Here is a 14,538-nt window from a genome sequence, read left to right on the forward strand (position 1 = left end):
TCTTTAGATATCTCTATGGCATGTGTTAAAAATATCAGTTAATGTAGCTACCTTGAGCCTTTTTTTTAAGGAGGAAATACAAAGGCTGGCAGAAGATGTACTTAGCATTTTCTGGGTCTGCATGTTTGGAGGAGAATTAAGAAGTAGTTTGGGATATTTTTAACTATAGGAGAGCTACTGGACACAGGTAAATGGAATATTTATATCATTCAAACACATTTTTCACCAGGTGCAGTTTTGGTATCATTTGTCTCAGCATTCACATCTCTCGGTTTTTACAAGAACATCACTGGATGGGGATTTGCAGAAGCAAGGTGATCTCATCAGAGTCTCCAAATCTCAGTGGAGACAAGCAAAAATCGATCTCTTTGCGAAGGCTGGAGAATCTACTCTGCCTTTTCAGGTAAGCACGTAAGAAATTAATACAACTGAGCCGAAGATGCTTATTTAATGCTGATCTCTCCAGATAATAATATAATACATATATCCCATAAATGTATTTGATGTTAATAAAGCAGACATTCACAATCAGGGATGAGAAGAGAGGTTATCCTGATTAATTGCTAAAGACTTACTTGTGGAAGCGTAGCAAAAATGGAGATAAGAATTGAATAGGATGGCTGAGAGAAGAGTAATTTATCAGGAAAATATTTGTTTTCTTAAGTGAGGATGGTGGATTATATGAGGTAGTGAAAAAAATCTGGGCTACACTCATATTTTAATCCTATTGCCTTATTTTCTGCTGCCCATTAATACTGAGAATTTTATCACTTTTATGTCATTTAGTTGGTTAATAATGAAAGAAGGAAACTGTAGCTTATCAGATGGGTGCAGCAGCTTCCACCCTCCTGGACATGACTCCCTGCTAGATGATGTTTGCAAAGAGCTAGTTTAGAGACTAGATTACGTGGTGGAACATAGTGGAACACTCACTGCCTTAGGAGTCACGTAGTCTGAGTTCCCATCTCTGCTCACCCCATGTGTTGTTAAGTGATTGTGTACATTACATCTTTGAGCTTCAAATTTTCCAATCTGTGAAAACCACAGTGATAATAAAAGCAGTGCTTGAGAGGAATCTGAATGAAAGAGAATGTAGCTAAAATGGTAGCTATGAACATGAGCTCTGCAGCCTGGGGTTCAAACCCAGGTGTCCAGTCAGAGGGAAGTTGCTTAATCCTTCCGTGCTTCTGATTCTTCCTCTGTAAATGGGGTTGGGGAAGTAAGAACATTGTTGGGGTGTTAGGAGCCTCTGAAAAATAACACACCTCATCTGGTACTCATTTCCAAACTGAGGTAAATATAGAAATCCAACAGAGAGAGCACAAGATATTTTGGAGAAGATGTATTTAAAATAATACCTGACCTCAGAACACACAGCTCCACCCAGAGAACAGCAGACTGCTAGAGAATACAGGACTCATCCTTTGGGGAAAACCTTGTTACCGTGAGTGATTATGATGTGTGAGTGTTGTTTTATGGGTTGGAACACATGTCCCCCTCTGGTGGAGGATGTTGATAATGGAGGAGACTGTGGACGCCTGGGGGCAGGAGGTGTGTGGGAACCCTCTGTACCTTCCTCTCAGTTGTGCAACGAACCTAAAACTGCTCTAAAAGTCTTAGTATAAAAAACAAAAGACAAAACCCAGAATGTCCTTTGTTAGAACTGGCTATTTGAGAAATATTATGAGTTGAAACTTGTGCCGTTCTCTCTTGGCCTCGTTAACCTACCATCGTTATTGAAGAGTTTCGGCACTGGGTATTTTTTTTTCCTGTTTAATATTTCTTCTTTGGGGATTTTTGTCTTGCTTTGTTTTGAGGTGCAAATTGAGACTGCTCTTTATTATCCGGGGGCATATTAACTAGTTTTTAAACTGACCAGTGGGTTGATGGAATTTTGTGATTCGGTGTCCACAGATTGGTGATGTTTTCTGTCTTCACCCGCTTCGTGCTGGATCAGCACCACATGTTGGCTTTTCTCTCTCCTACCTGGGGGCTCCCAGTCGGCACCAATCAGCCTCTTCTTCTTCTTCTTTTTTTTAATGTATTTTTGTGGCCGCACCATGCGGCATGTGGGATCTTAGTTCCCCGACCAGGGATCGAACCTGTGCCCCCTGCATTGGAAGGGCGGAGTCTTAACCACTGGACTGCCAGGGAATTCCCAGCCTCTGCTTAATTGTGCTGGCTTTTTGAGGGGAGTGAATTGTCCTGGGTTCTTGCTAAGCCTTAGCCATGTTTAATTCAGCCCGAGAAGGTAAGGATTTTAGCATGCACCTCTGTTCCTTCTTATGTAATCTTGTTACTTGGCCGAAGTACAGGCTTGTTTTAGAAACTACAGTTCAGTGAAAAGAAAAATAAGAACTGTTCTCTCAAATGTCACTATTCAGGAGGCCATTACAAGTCCACAGTCTCTAATCAGCAATTTGGAAAATTAAAATTTGGAAAGCAATAAGCTTTTGAAAAACAAATTTAGAGGCAAAATTTCTCCTGACCTGAACCAGCGTTAGGCAGTTCATTTAGTGATGTGTTGGATGATAAAGTGCTGCCCCCAGTCTCCCTGAGGGTATCAAGTAATATACATGATACATTTTAGATGAACATCCTCAACTCTGAACTATTCAGATTTCAAAACCCAGCTGGACTCAAAGACTTTGGCGAAGGAATTTGGACCCTGTGTTAACATTCTGGTATGAATAAGTCCAGATTTTATACACATACACACGCATACAAGATACATAAGTACACACAGTCACACACAGATACATATACATGGTTTTATTTAATACATTAATATTACTTAGATATATTATTAAATCTTTCAAACAAATAGAAAATAGAGAGAGAGGCAAATACCCATGTACTCACACCTCAGAATGAACTAATATGAACATTTTGTGTGCTTATAATGTTGATAGCTTTGCTTCTAAAGATGCAGCTTTTATCCTCTTTGTACCCTTTTCTATTCCATTTCTTGTCCTTTACAGGAAAAAAAAAATTCTAATATGTTGTTTTTAACCTGATTTTTCTAAGTCTATTTTCAAAACTATGGAAATATGCATGAGGAGTCTAGCTAGGTTCAGTTCTACTTCATTCTTTTATCAATAGCAAATGGAAAAGATATTATACCTATAGATAGTCAATCTAGCTTTTAAATATTCAAATATTTAAAGTTTATCTTCTTGGAAACAAGCTCCTTTGGCACTTTAAATTTAGTCATTTTTCCTAGTGGAAAACGATTAGGCTTACTGTTTATTTTGTAAGAACAGCAGATTAACAACATTTCAGTATTCTCTCCATTTTCTGTGCAGTTTTTATTGGAAGAATGTAAATCAAGTAGTTAATAGAATTTTTTCAATCTGTTTTAACTGGGCCTACTCATTTTATATGTTCAGTGTTTTACACAAATATTTAATTTACAATTTCTTTCCTAACTGTTCTTCTTAATTTCATATCTAGAGGTAGTACTTTTTCTGAATACTGTCCATTGGTTTCCAGTTGATCTACTGTCTTTGAGTTTACTACTAAAACATAATTGTGTCATATTTCAGATTTCATTATAAAATGACCCTTTTGTGAAATTTTCCACAATGATTGATACCATGTTCGCTCTTGATCAGAGTCAATGGGATAAATCAATAACAATTTCCTGATATTATTTGAAGATTCAGTGAAGGGTGAGATTTATAATGCAAAGTAAAAGCTGGTCTAGTCTCTGTAATGTTGCTCTGTCCTCAGCCTTCTTAACCTAGGGCTTCAGTCAATCTTGTTTTGCCAGGTAGCTCTGTTCTGCAGTATCTGCTAAAGACCAGTTATCTCTTTATTTCATGATAGTGCTATAGTACAGCATAGTCACCCATGGCTCAGGTCACACATTTTTCGTACTAGATATGTGACCTTCAACCAATGACTTCAACTCTCTAAGCTTCTGTTTCCTTTGCTTTACAATGTGGAAGAAAATAACATCATCTTCGCAGTGTTCAAATAAGTGGACGTGCCTGGCATGCAGTAAGCTCTAAATAAAAGCTTGCTGTTGATCTTATTTTTAATACCACCATCATTCATCAAAAATTACTATAGTCGAATTTTTCTTTACTGCATCTTACTGTATTCCTATCGTCTCCATTTCCTCTTAGATTCATATTTATTCACTCTCATTATTCTTTTTTAAAGCAAGATATCAAAGAACCAAAATTTAAATATGCTAGTTGAGTATTTCTCTGGAAAAGTTTCTTTCTGTTTTGCAGATCTAAAAAGTAATCACTTGATTATAGACAACATTTACACGTTGCTGTGCTTCCTGAAAGAAAAACAAGAAGTGATTCTGTTCACTCAGGGAGTAATATAATATAATTGGATAAGACAAAAATCAGCAAGATCCTAAAAAATAGTTTTAGAAGGAAAGATATTTACATATAATTTGAAATTTTAACTCTCAAATTACCTTGAGAAACGTATAAAATGAGGTTTTCACTCTGCCTTTGTCAATGGTTGAAACATTTCTTGTGAGCAACCTCTGGCTCACATACCAATTATTACATGATACTGTAGTTCCCAAAGGGAACTGCCTTTGGTGACAAATCAAACGATCAGCTTGGTTAAAGCAAGTAATACAAAATAGGAACAGTGAAGATGATTTTGGAATAATCAGGTGATATTATTTACAGATATGAGATACATTTTTTTTAAAGGAAGTAACATTATTCTCTGTTTAAAGTTGGAAAATTTTAATTAATGGTCAAATTATAATCGTTCATTACATGGTCCTGAATTTAATTATGTAGAAGTAAGCAAGCAGACATGTACATGACCTAATATCATCTTTATTTTACCCTGGGAGTTTTTTTTTTTTTTTTTTTTTTGCGGTACGTGGGCCTCTCACTGTTGTGGCCTCTCCTGTTGCGGAGCACAGGCTCCAGACGCACAGGGCTCAGCGGCCATGGCTCACGGGCCCAGCTGTTCCGCGGCATGAGGGACCCTCCCGGACCGGGGCACGAACCCGCGTCCCCTGCATCGGCAGGCGGACTCCCAACCACTGCGCCACCAGGGAAGCCCTGGGAGTTGTTTTATACTTAAATTTTAATATGAAGATGTAAAAGAGCCTAGTGGTTTTCTTTGGACAAAATGATGTAACCATATTTTAAAGACCTATCCCATCATTCAGCTCATCCCAGGGCACACCCACTCCATTCAAAGAATAGGAGCATGTACCTCTCCTGGGACACAGAAGTGCCCCAAACAAACATTCTGTCATTTTCCAGCTTTCCTTTGAGTAGTGTAGTCCTTCAAATATGGTGGTCATAACTACCTGTCTAATGAGTTTGAAGAATTAAACATCTGTATTTTAATTGACTTCAATGTAGGACATACTAGAATAATGAATAAAAAGAATTCCTCCAAATTAAAGCTGTCCAAATACATTACAATAACTTAATGATGTTCAGCATAATTTATTTCTCACAATGCTTGTATACATTTCATCAAAATCCTTCTTTAAAATCTATTACTATTTTCTGCCTCTTGTATGAAGGCCAAATTTCTTGGCTAAGACTCTACAGAAACCAGCTCTAATCAGAATTTTAAAAATCATTAAAATTATATACATCTCATTATAAAGTATCAAAAGTTTCAGATTAAGAAATAGTCCCTCCTGAGCATCCTTACCTTCCATCATAGTCTGTATCTTCAGGTAACTATAACACTAGTTTATTTTTAGCTCTAGATCCTTTTCTACTTAATTAATATGTATGTATGTACCACATATATCTAGAAATCTGAACCATGTGTATTTTTGGCCTAAGTAGTACCATACTATAAATTTTTTCTGTAATTTAATTTTTACTCAGAAACTTATGTTGAAGGTCTTTCCGTATTAGCATACAGAGAGAGTTTTTTTTTAACTGGCTCAGTAGTCCATGATCTATATCACCATTTATTTATTGATTCACATTTGAGTTGTTCTGATTCATTTGCTATCAAAACCGACATTAAAGCAAACATTCCTGCCCAGGGTCTTCATATGTGTGCCTATGAGTGTCTCTCTAAGGTAAACCCTGAGGATGGGCTTAATTTTTGTAGTCTATGCTATTTATCTTTTTTTTTTTTTTTTTTTTGCGGTACACGGGCCTCTCACCGTTGTGGCCTCTCCCACTGCGGAGCACAGGCTCCGGACGCACAGGCTCAGCCGCTCCGCGGCATGTGGGATCTTCCCGGACTGGGGCACGAACCCCTGTCCCCTGCATCGGCAGGCAGACTCTCAACCACTGCACCACCAGGGAAGCCCTATTTATCTTTTTAATAGATGTCATCAAATTGCTGTCCACTTGGGCTGCACCAATTCAGGCAATCAGTCCTCTTCTCTTAAAAAATATTTAGGCAATAATTCATTTAGGCAAAAAATCCTATACTCCTACCATAGGGGAGGAAATAGTCTTTCTTGACCGTATTAGGGTACCTGACTGGGTCTCAAAATTAAACTGATAAAGCAGATTAACAGGAGAAAAGTATATAAAATTATTTAATGTTTGTTTTACTTGACGTGGGGGCCTTCATAAGGAAATGGAGACCTGAAGAAATAGTTAAACCTGAGGGTTTTTGTGAGAGGTTTGATGAAGAGTGAATAGGTGTAGAAAGGTACGATAGGGCAAAGAGTATGAACCAAGTGTAATAAACTGGGGAACTTAGCTAGGCCTGTTTGTTCAGCTTCTCTGTGTCCTTTTGTCTTCAGAGATAAGGATATCTCTGGCATAGGGAGGGCTCCTCTCACATGAGGGTTTGATCTGCTTTAGAGGAAAGGTCAAAAAGTCCATCCTGCACATACCATTTCTCAAGTTCCTTTGGCTAGAAATATTCCATATGCTGCATAGGTGCCCTCTTTTGGGACAGCATGTCCTAAACCCCATCATCCTACAATGCCCAAAGTTTTCTAAATATACTCTACATGTTCACGTTTCCTTTTTTTTCTTGTTATGTTACCAGTTTCTCATGGTAACAGAATCTTAGGCAACAATTAAAACTGAAGTTTAATATTACCTCTTTGCTAAATCTTTTTTTTTTCAAACTCTATCTCATATTCTTGACAGAAATAATGAAGTGCTTTTCTTTGATTTTTAGTATCTTGTATTTCTCTCTTATATAGTACTTATGGTATAGCTTAGTTGTTAATGTATCATATCAAGTAAATTGTAAGATCTTTGAGACCAGCAATCCTCCCTGATTACATGGAGATGCACTTACTAGCCGTGTCCTGGTCTAGTGGTCCTGCTATGCATCCTTAAGCCTCTGGACATAAATTCATCCTTCCTTCTTCCCTCCCTCCCTCCCTCCCTCCCTCCCTTCCTTCCCTTCCTTCCTTCCTTCCTTCCTTCCTTCCTTCCTTTCTTTCTTTCTTCATTTCTTTCTTTCTTTCTTTCTTTCTTTCTTTCTTTCTTTCTTTCTTTCTTTCTTTCTTTCTTTCTTTTTCTTTCTTTTATGGTGGAGTAACAACATAATAATGTGAGTGATTAACAAGAAAGAAAACAAATTATACCAGTCATTATTTAGAATGTTAGAATAAATTAAACTTAAATAGATGCCTCCAAGTGCTTTAGCATATGAATGTTATTAACCACTGTATGTGGTTATTTACCTCACTAAGTAGGTTTCCATATATGTATATATAATATATATAAGTGTTTAAATATTCTGATATAGAAATGAGTTGTCTTCAGCCAACCTGTTATAAACGAATTCATATTTCAATTAAACTGAGTTGTAAACCACACAGTTGATTACCCCGAAGAGCTCATTTTAAATGCTTATGACTTAATGGCTCCAATGGGAAGGCAGCCTTCAGTCATGATGAATGTTACAACTTCTAATTGAAACAAGGTTACCTAAGATATTAGGATTACCTAAGATATTAGAGTTACCTAAGTTGCTGTCAAAGGAGTTATGACTTTATAAATTCCTCATTTGAATGTTCTGGTCAAACAATTTTCTAAAATTAGTTTGGAAGTTTGGGACAGATGCAGATGAGCTTCTCTACACCAAAAAGTATGTTTGTAATAAATTTACTTTTGTTAAAAATGGTTAAAGAAGACAATTTAGGTGGTACAAGCAAGGTTTATTCAGCACTTCATGAAGCAGACAGTCTCTATTTGGAGAACTGTAAAATGGGTGGAAGGCAGGAAGCTTTATAGGGTAAAGAATAAAGAATGAAAAAGAGTAAAACAGAAAATATCGAGTTGACTGGGGCCATATAGTCAACCTTGTTTAGGGTGAGAAGGAACAAGGAAATATAGAGCCCAGAGTTGCCTTGAAGTTGGGGGACTGACTGCTGAATATACTCTGTTTCTGGTCAAGGGGAGCATTAAAGGGGCATGAAAGTTATCTAAGTTTTGGTTTGCTGTCATGGCATCCAGGGCAGGAATGGCTCCATTTTGGGCCTAGAAAGTTATTTCAAGACTTTTATAGTATATTTTTAATAATTTGTCTTTCTGTAATTATAGTTAATTTTAGAAGCTACTGTTTTATCATCACATGCTACCGTTGCTCTAGATGACATCAGTGTATCCCAGGAATGTGAAATTTCATATAAGACACTTCCAAGTACTAGCGTTCAAAGCAAAGGTAAGTTTTTTTCTTGTGGTTGCTGCAGTTTTGAACATTAAAATAATTAGTTTTCCTTGATATCAAAATATAAAATATATTAGAATCCTTCAATAATATAGTTCACTAATGCCTAATACCAAGATGTGGATTATATCACATGTCCCTGAAAACTAAAACATATTTTTTTACCTTTTAAAATATATTTTTACCTTTTTAAAAGAATATGTTATATCACAGTCTAGGCCTTAGGCTCCCTTCTAATAACATTCTACATTTGTGGCTAAAATTGTCACATACAGATTTTTTTTTAATTATAAAAGTTATGAATTTAAAATATTTTGCATGTTTTAAAACACTGCTATAAAAATTCAATTGTATTTTAATTTTGTTTGACACTTCAAGTGAATATGTAATTAACTTCATGTTTCACAACCACTCAGGAGTTCAAAAACATTATCATGGTTGAAAAACTGACTTAAGGCCAATGAAAAATTTCAAACATGACCCTAAAATTCTGTGTTTAAATTCAAAACATAATATTTTCAAGAAACAGATGGAGTTCGGCTAATTCTTTGACTAAATATTTTGTAGAGAATTTCAGTTAAGAGACAGGTATATTGTCATAAAAATGGATCCCAAATAGTAGAATAGGCATTTTTGAAAATCTAACCGTAGTTTAGGTTCTGAGAGTGCATTGAAATGGTATACATTGTGCTTGCAGTTACTTTGTTATTTTAACACTAACTGATGTTTCTTTCTGACCACCCCTACAGTCAGGTCTCAGTTAACAAATAGAAATAAATATTAAAAATGTTGCCTGAAAACTGAAACACTTCATTTTTCTTACTCTCCATCCAAGAAAAATAACTGCATGTGGACATCAGGCATGTCATACATTCTGAAGTTACGTTTCCTTAAACAACATATTTAGTGAGAGGAAAAACTGCATTCTTAACGGGAGCTAAATGCACTCACTAATCAAGGATGATATAGGAGAATCAGTTCTGGATTGAGATCCGGGTTAAAGAGTTTTTAAAAGTCCTTTATTAAAGATATCTTTCATTGGTAAGGCTGTATATTCTATGTCCTAACTCTGTATTGTGTTAACATGCATTTACATTACTCAGAATATGTGTCCTGAATTTATAATAAACCTTTCTAAGCTCTGTGTGTGTGAGTTGTTTTGATGGACATTAAAGAATGTAAAGCAGCAGATTTAATGATTAATGAGTTTTGGAGGGTTAACCAGAATTACTTCTTTCTGTTAATTAATTAAACATTTTTATTCTTCTAATCATATACTGTATCACCAGAATTGGAATAGTAGGAAGGCATTAGAGTTGACATTGAGGAGAATGTATTTGGAAGCAGAAGTGTGGTTAAATGTTTTAAATTATCACTAAAATTAACCTTAGCAGAAGGCTCTGAGAATACTCCATCTCACATACAGAGAATTCTTTTCATAAATTAACTCAAAACTCATTTATGTGTGCTTCAATCTGAACACCAGCTCAGTTGGTTAGAGCATAATTCTCATTAGGCCAAACTTACATGAATTATTCCTGAAAGACCAATGATTTTACACAAAGGAAAAGAAACTTTCTCACCGTTTTTGTAAATTTATCCAGTAGGCAATTATAGGATCTCCTTCACTGAATTTAGTATTATTGCCAGCCAGGAGTTTAGGGACAGGAGTGGAAGGGGACTTATCACGTCCCACTGATAGGGACTTACATTATATTAATGGCCAGAGGTTTATTGAGATCCTCCTGTGCTTGCCATTTTTAGCATATTTAAAAACTAGTGTTCGTGAAACAATTATGCATCCCATTTATGTTGGAGGAAAAAAGATGTTTTATTCTCTCGATCTCCTAATTTTGAAGCTGGATTTGGGCCTGGGCCACGTGACGATGCAGGCTGTATTTCATCCAGCAAGCTCTCTGATTTTACATCTGACTGCCCAGATGGAGCAGATGAAGCCAGTTGTGGTGAGTGAAAGTCCTGACTGACTGGACTAAGATTTGTGTGTGCATAATTACTCTCTGAACGTAAAGTACATGCTACTTAAGTGAGTGTTGTTTAATTAAGAATGTTTTTTATTTGTTATTAAATTTTAAAAATATTTTTATTGAGGTATAATTGTTGTATAACATTATATTGGTTTCAGACATACAACATAATGATCTGATGTTTGTATATAATGCAAAACAACCATGAAAATAAGTCTAGTTAGCACCCATCACCATACATAGTTACAAATTGTTTTCTTATGATAAGAACTTTTAAAATTTACTCTCTTAACTTTCAAATATGCAATACAATATTATTAATTATAGTTGCCATGCTATAAATTATATCCTTATGACTTAACTTGCTTATTTTATAACTAGAATACACCTTTGTACCTTTTGACCCCCTTCACCCATTTTGCCCCCTATGCCCTAATTCCCTGCCTCTGGCAATCACCAATCTGTCCTCTGAACTAGGACCTTGGTTTTATTTTTATTTATTTATTTAGTTAGTTAGTTTGTTTGTTTTTTAGATTCCACATGTAAGTGAAATCATATGGTATTTGTCTTCCTCTGTCAGACTTATTTCACTTAGCATAATACCCTCAAGGCCCATCTGTGCTGTCACAAATTGAAAGATTCTCTTCTGTTTTACGGCTGAATATTATTCCATTGTGTATATGTACCACTTTTTCTTGGTTATTGTAAATAATGCTGCAGTGAACATGGGGGTGCATATATCCTTTCGAGTTAGTGTTTTTGTTTTCTTCAGATAAATTCCCATCTTTTGTGTTCCAAGGACTCAATTCTGGTGTAGGGAGGGGTGTTCCCCACACCAGATAGTGCTCAGGACATCAGTTGGGTGTCCTACAATTTAACTCAGTTCTGACACTATCTACCTAGAGATGCCATCAAGTTCTACAGGTAAAGGTTCAGTCCTACAAGGCTGCCTCCCCTCTTCTTCCACTTACTTCGGATGATGGTCTAAAGCCCAGGTTGTTACTGTTCTTCTGATTGACTGGCTATAAGTCAGAGGTTCCCAAGACTCCTTCCTTGCGTTTGATTAATTTGCTAGGGCAGCTCCCAGAACTCAGAGAAACATTTTACTTACTAGATCACCCATTTATTGTAAAAGAATATAGCTCAGAAACAGTTAGCTGGGAGAGAAACATAGGGCAAAGTATGGGGAAAGGACGAGGAGCTTCCTTGTCCTCTCCAGGTGCCACTCTCCCAGCACCACGTTCACCAACCCAGGAACTCTCCAGGCTCTGTCCTTTGGGTTTTCATGGAGTCTTCATTTCACAGGTATGATTGACTAAATCATTGGCCATTGATTCAACCTCCAGCCCATCTCCTCTCCCCGGAAGTCAGGGGTAGGACTGAAAGTTCCAACCCTCTAATGATATAGTTGGCTCCATTGGCAACCAGCCTCCATCTTTAGATACTGTCCAAAGTCACTCCATTAGCATAACAAAAGACAACTTTGTCACATGTAACACCTAGGAAATTTCAAGGGTTTTAGGAAGTCTGGGCCAGAAACAGATGAAACTGTTTGATGTAATCCCACTTATTTTTGCTTTGGTTGACTCAGCTTTTGCTGTCAAATCCAAAAATCATTGCCAAGACTGATGTCAAGGAGCTTCTTACCTATGTTTTCTTGTAGAATTTTTATGGTTTCAGGTCTTATGTTCAAGTCGTTAATCCCTTTCAAGTTAATTTAATTTTTGTGTATGGTGTAAGATAGTGGCCCACTTTCATTTTATTTGCATGTGGCTGTGCAGTGTTCCCAACACCATTTACTGAAGAGACTATCCTTTCCCCGTTGTATATTCTTGCCTCCTTTATTGAAAATTAATTGATCATATATGGGTGGGTTTACTTCTGGGTTCTCCACTCTGTTCCATTCATCTATGTTTGTTTTTATGCCAATGACATACTGTTTTAATTACTATAGCTTTGTAATATAGTTTGAAATCAGGGTGCAAGATGCCTCCATGTTTGTTCTTCTTTCTCAAGATTGCTTTGGATATTTGGGGTCTTTTGTGGTTCCATAAAAATTTTAGGATAGTTCTATTTTTTGTGAAAAATACCCCTGGACTTTTGACAGGGATTGCATTAAATCTGTACATTGCCTGGTGTAGTATGGGCATTATAACAATATTCTTACAATCCATGAGCATGGAATATTGTTCCATTTATTTGTGTCTTCTTCCATTTCTTTCATCAATGTCTTATAGTTTTTAGTGTCCAGGTTTTTCACCTCCTTGGTTAAATTGATTTCTAGATGTTTTGTGTTTTTTTGATGCAATTATAAGTGGTATTCATTTCTTAATTTATCTCTCATACTTCATTATTGATGTATAGAAAGGCAATAGGTTTTTGTATATTGCTTTTGTATCCTGCAACTTTACTAATTCATTGATTGGTTCTAGCAGTTTTATTGGGAATCTTTAGGGTTTTCCATATATAAAATCATGTCATCTGCAAATAGTGATAGTTTTACTTCTTTGTTTCTGATTTTGATGCTCTTTTATTTTATTTTAATTTTATTTTTCTTGCCTAAATGTTGTGTCTAGGACTTTCAATACTATGTTAAATAAAAATGATGAGAGTGGGCATCCTCATCCTGTGCTTGATCTTAGAGGAAAAACTTTCAGCTTTTCATCATTGATTGTGATGTTGGTTGTGGGCTTGTCATATGTGGCTTTTATTATGTTGAGATACATTCTCTTAATACCCACTTTGTTGAACGTTTTTGTCATACATGGATGTTGAATTTTGTCAAGTGCTTTTTCTGCATCTATTGATATGATATGATTTTTATCCTTCATTTTGTTAATATGATGTATCACATTCACTAATGTTGAATTATCCTTGCATCCCTGAAATGAACCACTCTTGATGATAGTGTATGATTCTTTTAAGGTGCTCTTGAATTTGATTTGCTAATATTTTATTGAGGTGTTTGATGAACATCTCTGTTCATCAGGAATATTAGCCTGTAATTTTTCATCTTGTGGCATCCTCTTCTGGTTTTGGTATCAGAGTAAGGTTGGCCTTGAAAATGTGTTTGGAAGTGTTCTTCCATTTTTTGAAGAGTTTAAGGATTGGTATTATTTCTTCTTCAAATGTTTGGTAGAAAAAATTTTTTTGGTAGAATTCATCAGTGAGGTCTTCTGGTCCTGGACTTTTGTTTGTTGGGAGGTTTTTGATTATTGATTCACTCTCCTTACTCATAGTTGTCTGTTTATATTTTCTATTTCTATATTTCTATTATATTTCTTCATAATTCAGTCTTGTCAGGTTGTGTGTTTCTAGGAATTTATCTATTCTAGGTTTTCCAATTTATCGGTGTATAATTGTTCTAGTAGTCTCTTATGAGTCTTTGTATTTCTGTGTTATCAGTTGTAATGTCCCCTCTTTTATTTCTGATTTTATTTATTTGAGTCCTCCCTTTTTCTTTGTTAGTCTAGCTAACAATTTGTCAATTTTGTTTATGTTTTCAAAGAAATAGCTCTTAGTTTCATCGATCTTTTCTATTGCCTTTTAATCTCTATATCATTTATTTCAACTCTGATCTTTGTTATTTCCTTCCTTTCACTAGCTTTGGGCTATGTTCGTTTTCTAGTTCCTTGAATTGTAAAGTTAGGTCATTTGAGGTTTTTCTTGTTTCTTGAGATAGGCATTTATCCCTATGAATTTCCCTCTTAGAACTTTTGTCTCATCCCAGAAGTTTGGTATGTTGTAGTTCCATATGTATTTGTCTTAAGAAATTTTTGGATTTCCTTTTGATGTATTCTTTGACCATTGGTTGTTTAGTAGCATATTTTTAACCTCCACATAGTTGTGGTTTTTTCCAGTTTTTTCTTGTAATTGATTTCTTGTTTCATACCATTGTGGTTAGAAAAGATGCTTGATATGATTTTACCCTTCTTACATTTAT

General features: G+C 35.8%; 1 protein-coding gene across 1 annotated transcript in view; it reads left to right on the forward strand.

Annotated features, from left to right (window-relative positions):
* The window catches only part of MALRD1 (MAM and LDL receptor class A domain containing 1), a gene marked incomplete at both ends in the record, with an annotated part of 578,033 nt that overhangs the window by 97,143 nt on the left and 466,352 nt on the right, over positions 1–14,538 (forward strand). The window contains 3 exons of the mRNA XM_082648013.1: positions 230–403; positions 8,484–8,604; positions 10,470–10,574. Coding sequence (XP_082504139.1) covers positions 230–403; positions 8,484–8,604; positions 10,470–10,574 — 400 coding nt within the window. The remainder of the gene's footprint in view (positions 1–229; positions 404–8,483; positions 8,605–10,469; positions 10,575–14,538) is intronic.

Source organism: Grampus griseus, assembly GCF_964374135.1.
Source record: "Grampus griseus genome assembly, chromosome: 2".
NCBI classification, from domain to species: domain Eukaryota; kingdom Metazoa; phylum Chordata; class Mammalia; order Artiodactyla; family Delphinidae; genus Grampus; species Grampus griseus.